The sequence below is a fragment of the Pseudophryne corroboree genome, chromosome 5 (genome assembly GCF_028390025.1).
Source record: "Pseudophryne corroboree isolate aPseCor3 chromosome 5, aPseCor3.hap2, whole genome shotgun sequence".
NCBI lineage: Eukaryota > Metazoa > Chordata > Amphibia > Anura > Myobatrachidae > Pseudophryne > Pseudophryne corroboree.
The window spans coordinates 577,685,497-577,698,716 of record NC_086448.1 but is presented as its reverse complement, the minus strand read 5'-3'; the positions used below and the strand labels follow the sequence as shown (position 1 = coordinate 577,698,716).

The window sequence follows — 13,220 nt, the reverse complement described above, 5'->3', positions numbered from 1 at the left end:
TTCAGTTCACTTATTTTCCCTAACCAAAGGAATTCTGGTTTCTTATATTATAAACTGTACAAACTACTTCTTGACATTACATTGTTTGACACAGAGTAAAGGGCACTAAGAGGGGGAAATGGGATCTAATTACCCAGCATTTTCTAAGGGACCCACCAGGGCACAGTGAGGGCCTGGAAAGCTGTGGAGGAGTATAAATGTACCCCTCCGCAGGGTATTTTTTATTTCCTTTTTCTAAGGGGACATGGCCATGCCTTCCAAAATTTGACCACGCCCTGTCTCTCCAGGGCCCGCAATTTGAAAATAATCACCTCTGCATTTTAAAAAAGATAATTTATGGTTAAAAAAACCATGCGCATGGTAACGTCTATGAATGAATGTGAAATATTTGTTTGCCACTGTTCTCAACCAAATGACATATTCTAAGCACTCGTTTCAGATTAATGTAAAATATGTGTATGTATATATATATATATATATATATATACATACACACACACACATACATATACATACATACATACACACACACACAATATGTTCTTAGCTACCTAATTTCTATTGCCTTTCCTCTCTAACTTGCTTCATCATTTTATATATCCTTCATAGTTCATGGTCAAAATGTACTGAAATGGGAAGGAAAACAGCTGTGCTTAGTTTCAGGCTCAAAGATCTTGTTTTTGCAGGCATAACATTTACATTTGTATAAAGAACATCTGGCACAGTTCAACATTTGTAAGGCGAGCTAGATTACTCTTATCCTGAAATCTTGACCCTTTCATAGTAAACCTCTACTTGTGTACTATAAAGGAACATATTTTGTTTTACACCCCCACAAAAAAGGTGCAACAAATTCACATTCTAGATTACCAGATTAAATGATTTAAAGTGTCAGACTACAATGTATGCACCCGAGAGCCAGCTCTCATACCTGTAGTTTCACAGATTCAACTTAAATAATTGGCGTTTTGTGTTTATTAATTTTGAGTATATTTATTTTTTACATTTTGGATATGAATATATTAGTATCAAATATTAAGACATGTTTGCAACGTATCTACAATGTGAGCTGCGGACAAGTATTAATTCAAACACCTAGAGATGTGTCCTCATACATCTAGCCTCAATACGCCATGCAGCGTGAGATGCCTGGCGTGAGTGTGCAAACAGGTCCTGTGCAACTCTGCAGATGCTGCGCGTCTATTTTTGCCCAAAATGTGACTAAGGGTGTGTACACACGGTGAGATTTTTTCTTCCGATTCTGACTATATAGAAAAGTTAGTGCAGATCGCAAGGTGACAGTCACCTTGCGATCCCGATTCGATGCCGATGCGGGGTCCCGCGGGGTCGGCATTGCAAGAATAGATAGACTGTGCAGGCAAGTCAATTTTGACTATCTCTATAGAAGAGAGTCAAAATTAACACTAAGCCAAAATCGCACATAGTCAGTATCGCAAGCACACTCATTATGTGCTTGCGATACTGACTATGTGCCGACCTGGCCCCTGTTGCATAGTGAGAATCGGGCATAGCTTGAATCTCACCATGTGTACACACCCTTACTCGCAATGCAATGTGACTAGGGCGCACCAGGAGACTGTGCTGATTAATTTGATATAGGACACTTGTATGGTGTGTGACAGAGACTGTATACGAAGCATAATGGAACTTTTGTTGGAAAAATGCTATGCCGGCTACATTGTAAAACTTTATATACAGATTCAGAGACTCAGTCGCACAGAGATATACAAGTGTCATATATCAAACTAATCAGCACAATCTCCTCTCGTGTGTCCTAGCCACACTGTGTTGTGACTAAAAAGCATTATCGGCAGAAAAAAAAGATTTTAAACCTACCGGTAAATCTTTTTCTCGTAGTCCGTAGAGGATGCTGGGGACTCCGTAAGGACCATGGGGATATGACGGGCTCCGCAGGAGACATGGGCACTTTAAGAAAGAACTTTAGGTATGGGTGTGCACTGGCTCCTCCCTCTATGCCCCTCCTCCAGACCTCAGTTAGAGAAACTGTGCCCAGAGGAGACGGACAGTACGAGGAAAGGATTTTTGTTAATCCAAGGGCAAGATTCAATACCAGCCCACACCATTCACACAGTATAACTAGTGATATACTAACCAGTTAACAGTATGAAAACAACATAGCATCAGTCCGAGACCGATGAAACTATAACATAACCCTTTAGTAAGCAAAACTATATACAAGTCTTGCAGAAGTAGTCCGCACTTGGGACAGGTGCCCAGCATCCTCTACGGACTACGAGAAAAAGATTTACCAGTAGGTTTAAAATCTTATTTTCTCTTACGTCCTAGAGGATGCTGAGGACTCCGTAAGGACCATGGGGATTATACCAAAGCTCCCAAACGGGCGGGAGAGTGCGGATGACTCTGCAGCACCGATTGAGCAAACAGGAGGTCCTCCTCAGCCAGGGTATCAAACTTATAGAATTTTGCAAAGGTGTTTGAACCCGACCAAGTAGCAGCTCAGCACAGCTGTAGTGCAGAGACCCCTCGGGCAGCCGCCCAAGAAGAGCCCACCTTCCTAGTGGAATGGGCCTTGACCAAATTTGGTAACGCAAATCCAGCCGTAGAATGAGCCTGCCGAATCGTGTTACAGATCCAGCGAGCAATAGTCTGCTTTGAAGCAGGTGCGCCAACCTTGTTGGCTGCATACAGGACAAACAGTGCTTCTGTTTTTCTGACTCTAGCCGTTCTGGCCACGTAAATTTTCAAAGCCCTGACCACATGAAGGGACTCTGAATCCTCCAAATCTCGCGTAGCCAGAGGCACCACAATAGGTTGGTTCTTATGAAAAGATGACACCACCTTAGGCAAAAATGGAGGACGGGTCCGCAATTCCGCTCTATCCATATGGAAAACCAGATAGGGGCTTTTATGAGACAAAGCCGCCAATTCCGACACTCGCCTAGCCGAAGCCAAGGCTAACAACATGACCACCATCCAAGTGAGATATTTTAACTCCACCGTTTTAAGTGGTTCAAACCAGTGCGACTTAAGGAAACTCAACACCACATTAAGGTCCCAAGGCGCCACCGGAGGTACAAAAGGAGGCTGAATATGCAGCACTCCCTTCACAAAAGTCTGTACTTCTGGGAGAGAAGCTAATTCTTTCTGAAAGAAAATGGATAAGGCCGAAATCTGAACCTTAATGGAGCCTAATTTTAGGCCCAAATTCACTCCAGTTTGTAGGAAGTGAAGGAAACGGCCCAGATGGAATTCTTCCGTAGGAGCATTCCTGGCCTCACACCTAGAAACATACTTTCGCCATATACAGTGATAATGTTTAGCTGTCACGTCCTTTCTAGCCTTTATCAGAGTAGGAATGACCTCATCCGGAATGCCCTTTTCCGCTAGGATCCGGCGTTCAACCGCCATGCCGTCAAACACAGCCGCGGTAAGTCTTGGAACAGACCCTGCCTTAGAGGAAGAGGCCACGGATCTTCTGTGAGCATCTCCTGCAGATCCGGATACCAGGCCCTTCGCGGCCAATCTGGAACAATGAGAATTGTCTGTACTCCTCTTTTTCTTATTATTCTCAACACCTTTGGGATGAGAGGAAGAGGAGGAAACACATAAACCGACTGGAACACCCACAGTGTCACTAGGGCGTCCACAGCTACCGCCTGAGGGTCTCTTGACCTGGCGCAATACCTCTGTAGCTTTTTGTTGAGGCGGGACGCCATCATGTCTATCTGGGGCAGTCCCCACTGACTTGCAATCTGTGCGAAGACTTCCTCATGAAGTCCCCACTCTCCTGGATGCAGGTCGTGCCTGCTGAGGAATTCTGCTTCCCAGTTGTCCACTCCCGGAATGAACACTGCTGAAGGTGCGCTTACATGATTTTCCGCCCAGCGAAGAATCCTGGTGGCTTCCGCCATTGCCACTCTGCTCCTTGTGCCGCCTTGGCGGTTTACATGAGCCACTGTGGTGATGTTGTCTGACTGAATCAGAACTGGTAGGTCGCGAAGTAAGGTCTCCGCTTGACGAAGGGCGTTGTATATGGCCCTCAGCTCCAGGACGTTGATGTGAAGACAAGTCTCTTGACTTGTCCAAAGTCCTTGGAAGTTTCTTCCCTGTGTGACTGCTCCCCAACCTCGGAGGCTCGCGTCCGTGGTCACCAGAACCCAGTCCTGAATGCCGAACCTGCGGCCCTCTAGAAGGTGAGCACTCTGTAGCCACCACAGGAGAGATACCCTGGCCATGGGGGACAGGGCGATCAACTGATGAATCTGTAGATGGGACCCGGACCACTTGTCCAGTAGGTCCCATTGAAAGGTCCTCGCATGGAACCTGCCGAAGGGAATGGCCTCGTACGATGCCACCATCTTTCCCAGGACTCGAGTGCAGTGAAGCACTGACACCTGTTTTGGCTTCAATAGGTTCCTGACCAGGGTCATGAGTTCCTGAGCCTTTTCTATCAGAAGATAAACCCTTTTCTGGTCTGTATCCAGAATCATGCCCAAGAAGGTCAGACGAGTCGTAGGAACCAACTGCGACTTCGGGATATTGAGAATCCAGCCGTGTTGCTGTAACACTTTCAGTGAAAGTGACACGCTGCTCAGCAACTGCTCTCTTGATCTCGCTTTTATGAGGAGATCGTCCAAGTACGGGATAATTGTGACACCCTGCTTGCGCAGGAGCACCATCATTTCCGCCATTACCTTGGTGAAAATCCTCAGGGCCGTGGAAAGCCCAAACGGCAACGTTTGAAATTGGTAATGACAATCCTGTACCGCAAATCTCAGGTATGCCTGATGAGGTGGATATATGGGAACATGAAGGTATGCATCCTTTATTTCCAGGGATACCATAAAATCCCCCCCTTCCAGGCTGGCGATGACCGCTCTGAGCGATTCCATCTTGTACTTGAACCTTTTCAAGTATAGGTTAAGGGATTTTAAATTTAAAATGGGTCTGACCGAACCGTCCGGTTTCGAGACTACAAACAGGGTTGAGTAATATCCCCTCCCTTGTTGAAGTAGGGGAACCTTGACCACCACCTGTTGAAGATACAATTTGTGAATTGCATTTAACACTAACTCCCTTTCTGGGGAAGAATCCGGCAGGGCCGATTTGAAAAACCGGCGAGGAGGCACCTCTTCGAATTCCTGCTTGTAACCCTGAGAAACAATTTCTATTGCCCAGGGATCCACCTGTGAGTGAACCCAGATGTGGCTGAAAAGTCGAAGACGTGCCCCCACTGGGGCGGACTCCCTTAGCGGAGCCCCAGCGTCATGCAGTGGATTTTGTAGAGGCCGGGGAGGACTTCTGTTCCTGGGAACTAGCTGTGTTGTGCAGAGCTGTGTTGTGCAGCTTTTTCCCTCTGCCCTTAACTCTGTTAAGAAAGGACGCACCTCGTACTTTCTTGTTTCTCTGTGACCGAAAGGACTGCATTTGATAATGTGGCGTTTTCTTAGGCTGTGAGGGAATATAAGGCAAAAAATTGGATTTACCAGCTGTAGCTGTGGAGACCAGGTCCGAGAGACCTTCTCCAAACAATTCCTCACCCTTGTAAGGTAAAACCTCCATATGCCTTTTTGAGTCGGCATCACCGGTCCATTGCCGGGTCCATAGGACTCGTCTAGCAGAAATCGACATAGCGTTGACTCTAGAACCCAGTAAACCAATGTCTCTTTGAGCATCTTTTATATGTCCTAGGGTCAATAAGATGGTATCCTTATCCAGGGTCTCAATCTCCGCTGATAAGGTATCTGTCCACACTGCTACAGCGCTACAAACCCAAGCCAACGCAATAGCCGGTCTGAGTAAAGTACCAGAATGTGTGTAAATGGACTTCAAAGTAACCTCCTGCTTGCGATCAGCAAGATCTCTTAGGGTAGCCGTATCTTGGGATGGCAGCGCTACCTTTTTGGATAAGCGCGTCAACGCTTTGTCCACCGTAGGGGAGGATTCCCACCGTATCCTGTCCTTTGCCGGTAAAGGATACACCATAAGAATCCTTTTGGGAATCTGCAGTTTTTTGTCTGGAGATTCCCACGCTTTTTCACACAACTCGTTCAGCTCATGAGAAGGGGGAAAGGTTACCTCGGGGTTCTTTCCCTTATACATGTGCACCCTCGTGTCAGGGACAGGGGGTTCCTCTGTGATATTCAAAACATCTTTTATTGCAATAATCATATCGAATACATTTAGCCAGTTTTAGCTGTAACTTTGCATCATCGTAGTCGACACTGGTCAGAATCCGTGTCGGTATCAGTGTCTACTATTTGGGATAGTGGGCGCTTTTGAGACCCCGAAGGTCCCTGCGCCATAGGGACAGACATGGGTTGACTCTCTGGCTGTTCCCTAGCCTCAGCTTTGTCTAATCTTTTGTGCAATAAATTCACATTAGCACTTAAACATTCCACATATCCATCCAGTCAGGTGTCGGCGTTGTCGACGGAGACACCACATTCATTTGCTCCACCTCCTCCCTAGGAGAGCCTTCTACCTCAGACATGTCGACACACGCGTACCGACACACCACACACACAGGGAATCCTCTTATCTGAAGACCGTTCCCCCACAAGGCCCTTCGGAGAGACAGAGAGAGAGAGTATGCCAGCACACACCCAGCGCTAATGACCCAGGAAAAAACACACAATATGTTTACCCAGATAGCGCTGTAATCTGTATATTGCGACAATTATGTGCCCCCCCCTTCTTTAAAACCCTCTTTCACCGTGGATAAGCAGGGGAGAGTCCGGGGAGCTTGCACTCAGCGCTAAGCTGTGGAGAAAATGGCGCTGGTGAGTGCTGAGGAAGAAGCCCCGCCCCCTCGGTGGCGGGCTTCTGTCCCGCTCAAATATCGAAAAACCTGGCTGGGGCTCTTTATATATACAGTGCCCAGCTGTATATATACACATTTGCCAGAAAAAGAGGTTTTATTGCTGCCCAGGGCGCCCCCCCTGCGCCCTTACAGTGACTGCCGTTTGTGTGTGCTGTGTGGGAGCAATGGCGCACAGCTTTACTGCTGTGTGTTACCTCAGTGAAGATCTGAAGTCTTCTGCCGCCTCTGAAGTCTTCTTTCTTCTCATACTCACCCGGCTTCTATCTTCCGGCTCTGCGAGGACGACGGCGGCGCGGCTCTGGGACGGACGGTGAGGGTGAGACCTGCGTACCGATCCCTCTGGAGCTAATGGTGTCCAGTAGCCTAAGAAACAGAGCCTAACATTAAAGCAGGTCTGTTTCTCTCCCCTCAGTCCCTCGATGCAAGGAGTCTGTTGCCAGCAGGCTCCCTGAAAATAAAAAACCTAACAAATATACTTTCTTTCAGGAAACTCAGGAGAGCTCCCTGTAACGCACCCAGTTTCCTCTGGGCACAGTAGTAAACTGAGGTCTGGAGGAGGGGCATAGAGGGAGGAGCCAGTGCACACCCATACCTAAAGTTCTTTCTTAGTGCCCATGTCTCCTGCGGAGCCCGTCTATCCCCATGGTCCTTACGGAGTCCCCAGCATCCTCTAGGACGTAAGAGAAACTAAAAAAAAACAGACACCCAGGGCAGACAGAGTCACCGCCCAGTGGGGCTGTTTGGCGTGACTACAGCAATTATGTATGAGGACACAACTGTAAATCTCAGTGACTGCTTTTAAACGCTTCACCTGCTAACATCTACGTTACCTGCTGTGTCATAGTACTCAGGAAATGGAGTGCTACTAGGGCTCAGGCAACAGTAGAGTCGCACTTCTGTGCAGTATATATTATTTAACTTTATTGGTCTTTGTCTTTCATTTTACATTGTCTCCTACATTAGCATGGATCTTTCACAAACTGAATGTGAAACATAAAATGATATGTATCTCTCAACTGTGGTCATTGCCAAGCAATCTTCATATCCATACACAAATTGTTTTAATTAGAGAGGTGCACATACTGTATAACAATGGATTGTCATTGTTTAGGTGTAAGTTATTTTGATGAAATGTAGTAATAATAGAAAACAAAGACGAACACTACCCATACCAGCTAATTTAGTAGCTTGTGTTTATAATGTAACAACTTTAATCTATTCACTTACCTGGCGATGGTGTAGTTGCTTCTTCAAAGCTATCTTCATCACCTCCTTCATCTCCAATTCCAGATGCCAAAGAGTCTTCTGGTGCAGAAGCGGAGTCAGGACTACTGGGTCTGCTAGCAGACTCACCATCACTATTTGATCCATATCGGTCATGCTGAGAAACTGAACCACTTTCACTCAGGCTTCTACGATCCTTTCTATGAACTCTGGAATGAAGTACCATCTGGTGGTATGTCCTAAAAATCTTTCCACATTCAAAGCATTCAGTGGATTTGTTCTGAGAAGACCGTCGGCTCTGACGTGAAGGTGGTCTAAACGCCAAGTCACTAGGTGTCTCTGCAACATTTTCTCCAAGTTGACTACCAACGCTTTTTTCTATGCGATTTCCACTTGAGCAGCTCCGCTTCTTTGAATTGCCAATAGTGTTACTTTCTGGTTCTCGTTTACGTTTCTCCTGATTGGCCAGTATATATTCACCTTTATCTCTATCATAAGTGACATCTGCATCTGCCATGGTTTCATCCCATCCCAAGTATTTGACATACTCTGTTGGTTCAGCAACTCTGCCTTTAGTGGCCAGCTGCCAAGCCTGATAGCTATTGATTGGATCAAGTTCAGGAACTCTTTTCCCTTGCTGAGCATCAGAATTTTTAGGTACAGCTTCTAAAGGTTGTAGTTTTAGGTAGTCTAAGAAATGTTGCTTTGATGCAGGTACATCTGAATCCACATCATGTGAATAGTCACTTGTATGTGCCGTTTTGCCTTCAATAGTGCTTTCTTCTATACTGCAATGGACCAAATTGTGTGCATTTAGGCTTTCCATGTTTGTAAATAAATTTCCACATTTAATGCAAACTTCATAAAGGCATAAGCCAGTCATTATAGTCTCTTCCTGAACAACATCATTAATAGTGGCTACTGGCTCAGTATCGGACTTGGGTTTATTTTTGTTCCCAGTTTTGGGGCCATGAGATTTCATGTGGTTTTTTAGAAACCAGGGCTCCTTAAATCTCCTGCCACATATATGGCAACCATGGTCAAATGAGCCTCGATGTTTTTTCATATGGGCTTTAAGGAACCATGATTGGCTAAAAGCTTGACCACAGACTTCACAAGGGAACTCTCCCATATTAAGTTCACTTTTGCCATTTTCTGTGTATGCATCTCTATTTAATGGAATTGCTGTTGTGATATGATCTTTCTCAATGTGATTTAGCAAGGTCTCCTCTCGCAAAGTCATGTAACTACAAAATCTGCATTTATATGGCTTGTGCACTTGTAGAAGGTGTTGATCAAGCTCCTTCTTTCTGTCATACTTGTTTTTGCAAAACATACAATGGTAGTCACCAGGCGCGTTGTCATCCACCGTTTCAGAGTCTTCCAATAGTACAGAGCCATTGAGGATTTTGTTGCAAGCAGATGTGCTTTTAGTTGGACTTGCACAGACTCCCATTCCTTCAGAAGCACCCATTTCTCCAACATGTGAATCGCCCATTTCCACATCGTGGACCTGACCAAGTGTACCAGTTCTGTGGGTGCGGAGGTGTATCTTCAAGTTTCCTTTCTGTGCAGCCCTGTGATCACAGTAAGGACATTTGTATGGCTTTTCCCCAGTGTGCTTGCGCATGTGCTGAGAGAGTGAGCTCTGGAAAGGGAAACTTTTCCCACAGATAACACAACTAAAACATGTTGGTTTGTCTTCTTCAGTGTCATTTTTACTTGACTTAGCAGCGGATTCACGAAGTTCCATATCAAACGGTTTCCTTCTTTCCATTACCAAGAAAACATTAGGCAGGGAAACCAAACTCTATCCAGGAGTTGTTGACAGGGAAGTTATGCATTCAGCCCTATGCTATTTATTCATCATGATGTCCAGTCTGTGCTTCACAATGTGTATACCAATGTACGCCACAGATGGATACCTAAAAGAAAACAAAAATGAGAAAATGTTAGTTTGCCTTTGTAATCCTATGAAATATACCAAAATACATGCTAAAGGAAAAAGTATGCAACAACATAGTTGTAACCAATAGTCTCTTAAATGTCAGTCATGTTGCCCACAACAGGTTGTATTAATCCATATAATTCAGAGTGCCTAGACCAGTGGTTCCCAAACTTTTTGAATCACGGGCGCCCTAGGAGAATCAGAATTTTTTCACGGCAACCCTAGACCAAAGGTTTCTTATTAAGAAATTTAGAAAGAAATCTGAAATTAAGAAAACTGTGTTTATAGGACATCCTTAGGTTCAACTGCGTGGTGAGGAACAATATTTGCTGCTGTTTGTCCACATATGGTATGATTTACAGCCACCAGCACTGGTTTTGTCTAATACGCATTGACCATGAATAATTTTAATTGGTCCTGGACCACCAAATCCAAGGCACCCCTACGAGTGTCCCGAGGCACCCCAGGGAGCCACAGCACACAGTTTAAGAACTACTAGCCTGGACAGTTTACATGCAACAGTTTGGTAGATTACTAGTAAAGAAAAAAAGTTAAAATACAATAAATGCCCAGTTAGCATAATATAATGCAGTTGCTAAGTGCTGTGGGATTTGTTGCTGCCACTACATACATAATGTGACAAATATAGATATAAATGTTAATATGGCCTGCACTCTTCTGCTTTCACTTGTTTGGAAACCAATGTGAAAAGCAGACATATCCTGGTGTCATTATTTTAGCATGATACAGACCATAGGTACTATAATAAGGGGTGGTATTCATGTAACCGCCGGTCAGCTGACCGACAGTCACATGACCTCCTCCACCAGCCCGACGGGTTACTATCCCAATGGTCGGCATGCCGACCAACAGGGACTATTTCCACTCGTGGGTGTCCACGACACCCATAGAGTGGGAATAGAAACCGTGGCGACCGTAGGTTGCCACCGAGCCCGCAAGGGGCTTGCTGCACTCGCCCCTCCCCGCCGGGATCCCTGCGTCGGTATGCTGCCGGGATCCCGGCGTCGGTAGGCTGACCGGCGGTCTCCTGACCGCCGGTCAGCAGTACTACACCCATAATAAGAGCCATCATGAGGAGTGCAGTTTTCAGCCTTTTGTATGGGTTTTAGAATATAATGTGTGGGGTACTTTTTATAAAGTTATACAGCACTGTCAACAGTAGATATTCCACAAAACCCTGTATGATAATATATCAGCTAGATATTTCGACATTTAGGAGCCCGATTCAATTTAGCTGCGCAACAACACTGTAGCATTTCAAATTAATAAAACATTGCTTTTCGTTCACGTCACATAGAAATGCATGCATGCAAATAAAAAAAAAGTATTTTAAAAGTTAGAAGTGCCAACAAGGCTACAATGTGAGCTTACAATCTATCACATAGAGGTGCATAAACAAGTACTGCTTTGAACATAAACACAAAAACAAATGCCTTGTCTGTAATTAAAGAACACAAATGTTTACCAACTAAACCTAAATCTTAGTACAGGTTGAGTATCCCTTATCCAAAATGCTTGGGACCAGAGGTATTTTGGATATCGGATTTTTCCGTGTTTTGGAATAATTGCATACCATAATGAGGGGTTCACTACGGCTGGCCGGCGGTCGGGCTCCCGGCGACCAGCATCCCGGCGCCGGGAGCCCGACCGCCGGCTTACCGACAGCTTGGCGAGCGCAAATGAGCCCCTTGCGGGCTCGCTGCGCTCGCCACGCTACGGGCACGGTGGCGCGCTATGCGCGCCACACTATTTTATTCTCCCTCTATGGGGGTCGTGGACCCCCACGAGGGAAAATAAGTGTCGGTATGCCGGCTGTCGGGCTCCCGGCGCCGGTATACTGAGCACCGGGAGCCCGACCGCCGGCAAACAGAAGACCACCCCATAATGAGATATCATTATATGGTGATGGGACCTAAATCTAAGCACAGAATGCATTTATGCTACATATACACCTTATACACACAGCCTGAAGGTCATTTTAGCCAATAATTTTTATAACTTTGTGCATTAAACAAAGTGTGTGTACATTAACACAATTCATTTATATTTCATATACACCTTATACACACAGCCTGAAGGTCATTTAATACAATATTTTTAATAACTTTGTGTATTAAACAAAGTTTGTGTAAATTGAGCCATCAAAAAACAAAGGTTTCACTATTTCACTCTCACTCAAAAAAGTCAGTATTTCGGAATATTTGGATATGGGATACTCAACCTGTATAAACATTCGTGATCCTGCACTTACCACTCAGCGTACACTGGCAAGTCAGGCTAAAGAGTGCTCTGCCTGTTAGGCTGACTATGGGATCTATGTACCAGGGACGTGCAGTGAGGTAACGCTAGATTTACACACAACATATGAGCCACATGGTTCATGTGGGCATTATACACAGGTGCAGCAGTATATACTGCTGGAAATTTGGGGAGTTTTGGTCAGAGATGTGCACACAAGGTAGGCCCGCCATAGACTTTCACTCCAGAGTACAGATTAAAAATTATTAGAATAACACAAAGAAGATATTTATAATATATATTCTTTGTATTTCTCATATATTTTATATAGCCAAAACTCTGGTGTTTCAGGCCCTGCTTCACATCACTGCAATGTACTAAGCCTTGGAGAGAGAGAGAGTTGGTGGAAAGAAAGTACCCGGCTCCTAACTGCCATGTTACAGGCTGGGTATAAAAAATGACAATTAGAAAGGAGCTGATTGCACTGGCGTATCTATAGTGGGTGCATGGCTGGGAGGGCAGGGGGGCTCACACACTATGCACCCATTTAATTACTCTCACCTGTCCGTCGGACCGGCATTAGCTGCACACCAGTAAAAATCACTCAGGAAATGGTCACCGCGGCTATTTTACAGTGATTCGTGCACGCGCAATAGATATGTTCCCGGGAACGTGGCACAGGCGCCATGTTCCCGGAGACCTGCACATACGCAGTAGACTCTAGCACAATGCCAGTCTACTGCGCCGCTGGAGAGGATGGAGCCCAACTGGAGACTGCACATGGGCCCCCTCCTCTCTTAGAGCACATCTGGCTGGCTGGTTGGTACTCTCTCCGTCCACTTTCTCGCTCTCCAAGGCTTATGGTGCCCATACACTTGTGCGATGCCCCGCAACATCACGGGGCATCGCACTGGCAGTTCAGGTGCGATTTCATCGCACCTGAACTGCCAGAGTAATTACCGT

General features: G+C 45.5%; 1 protein-coding gene across 2 annotated transcripts in view; it reads right to left on the bottom strand.

Moving 5' to 3' along the window:
* Positions 1 to 13,220, bottom strand: part of ZNF516 (zinc finger protein 516) — a 189,373-nt gene that overhangs the window by 80,187 nt on the left and 95,966 nt on the right. For both annotated transcript variants that reach the window (XM_063923343.1, XM_063923342.1), the window contains exon 4: positions 8,054 to 9,975. In XM_063923343.1, the coding sequence (XP_063779413.1) occupies positions 8,054 to 9,827 (1,774 nt within the window). In that variant the 5' untranslated portion in view covers positions 9,828 to 9,975. The remainder of the gene's footprint in view (positions 1 to 8,053; positions 9,976 to 13,220) is intronic.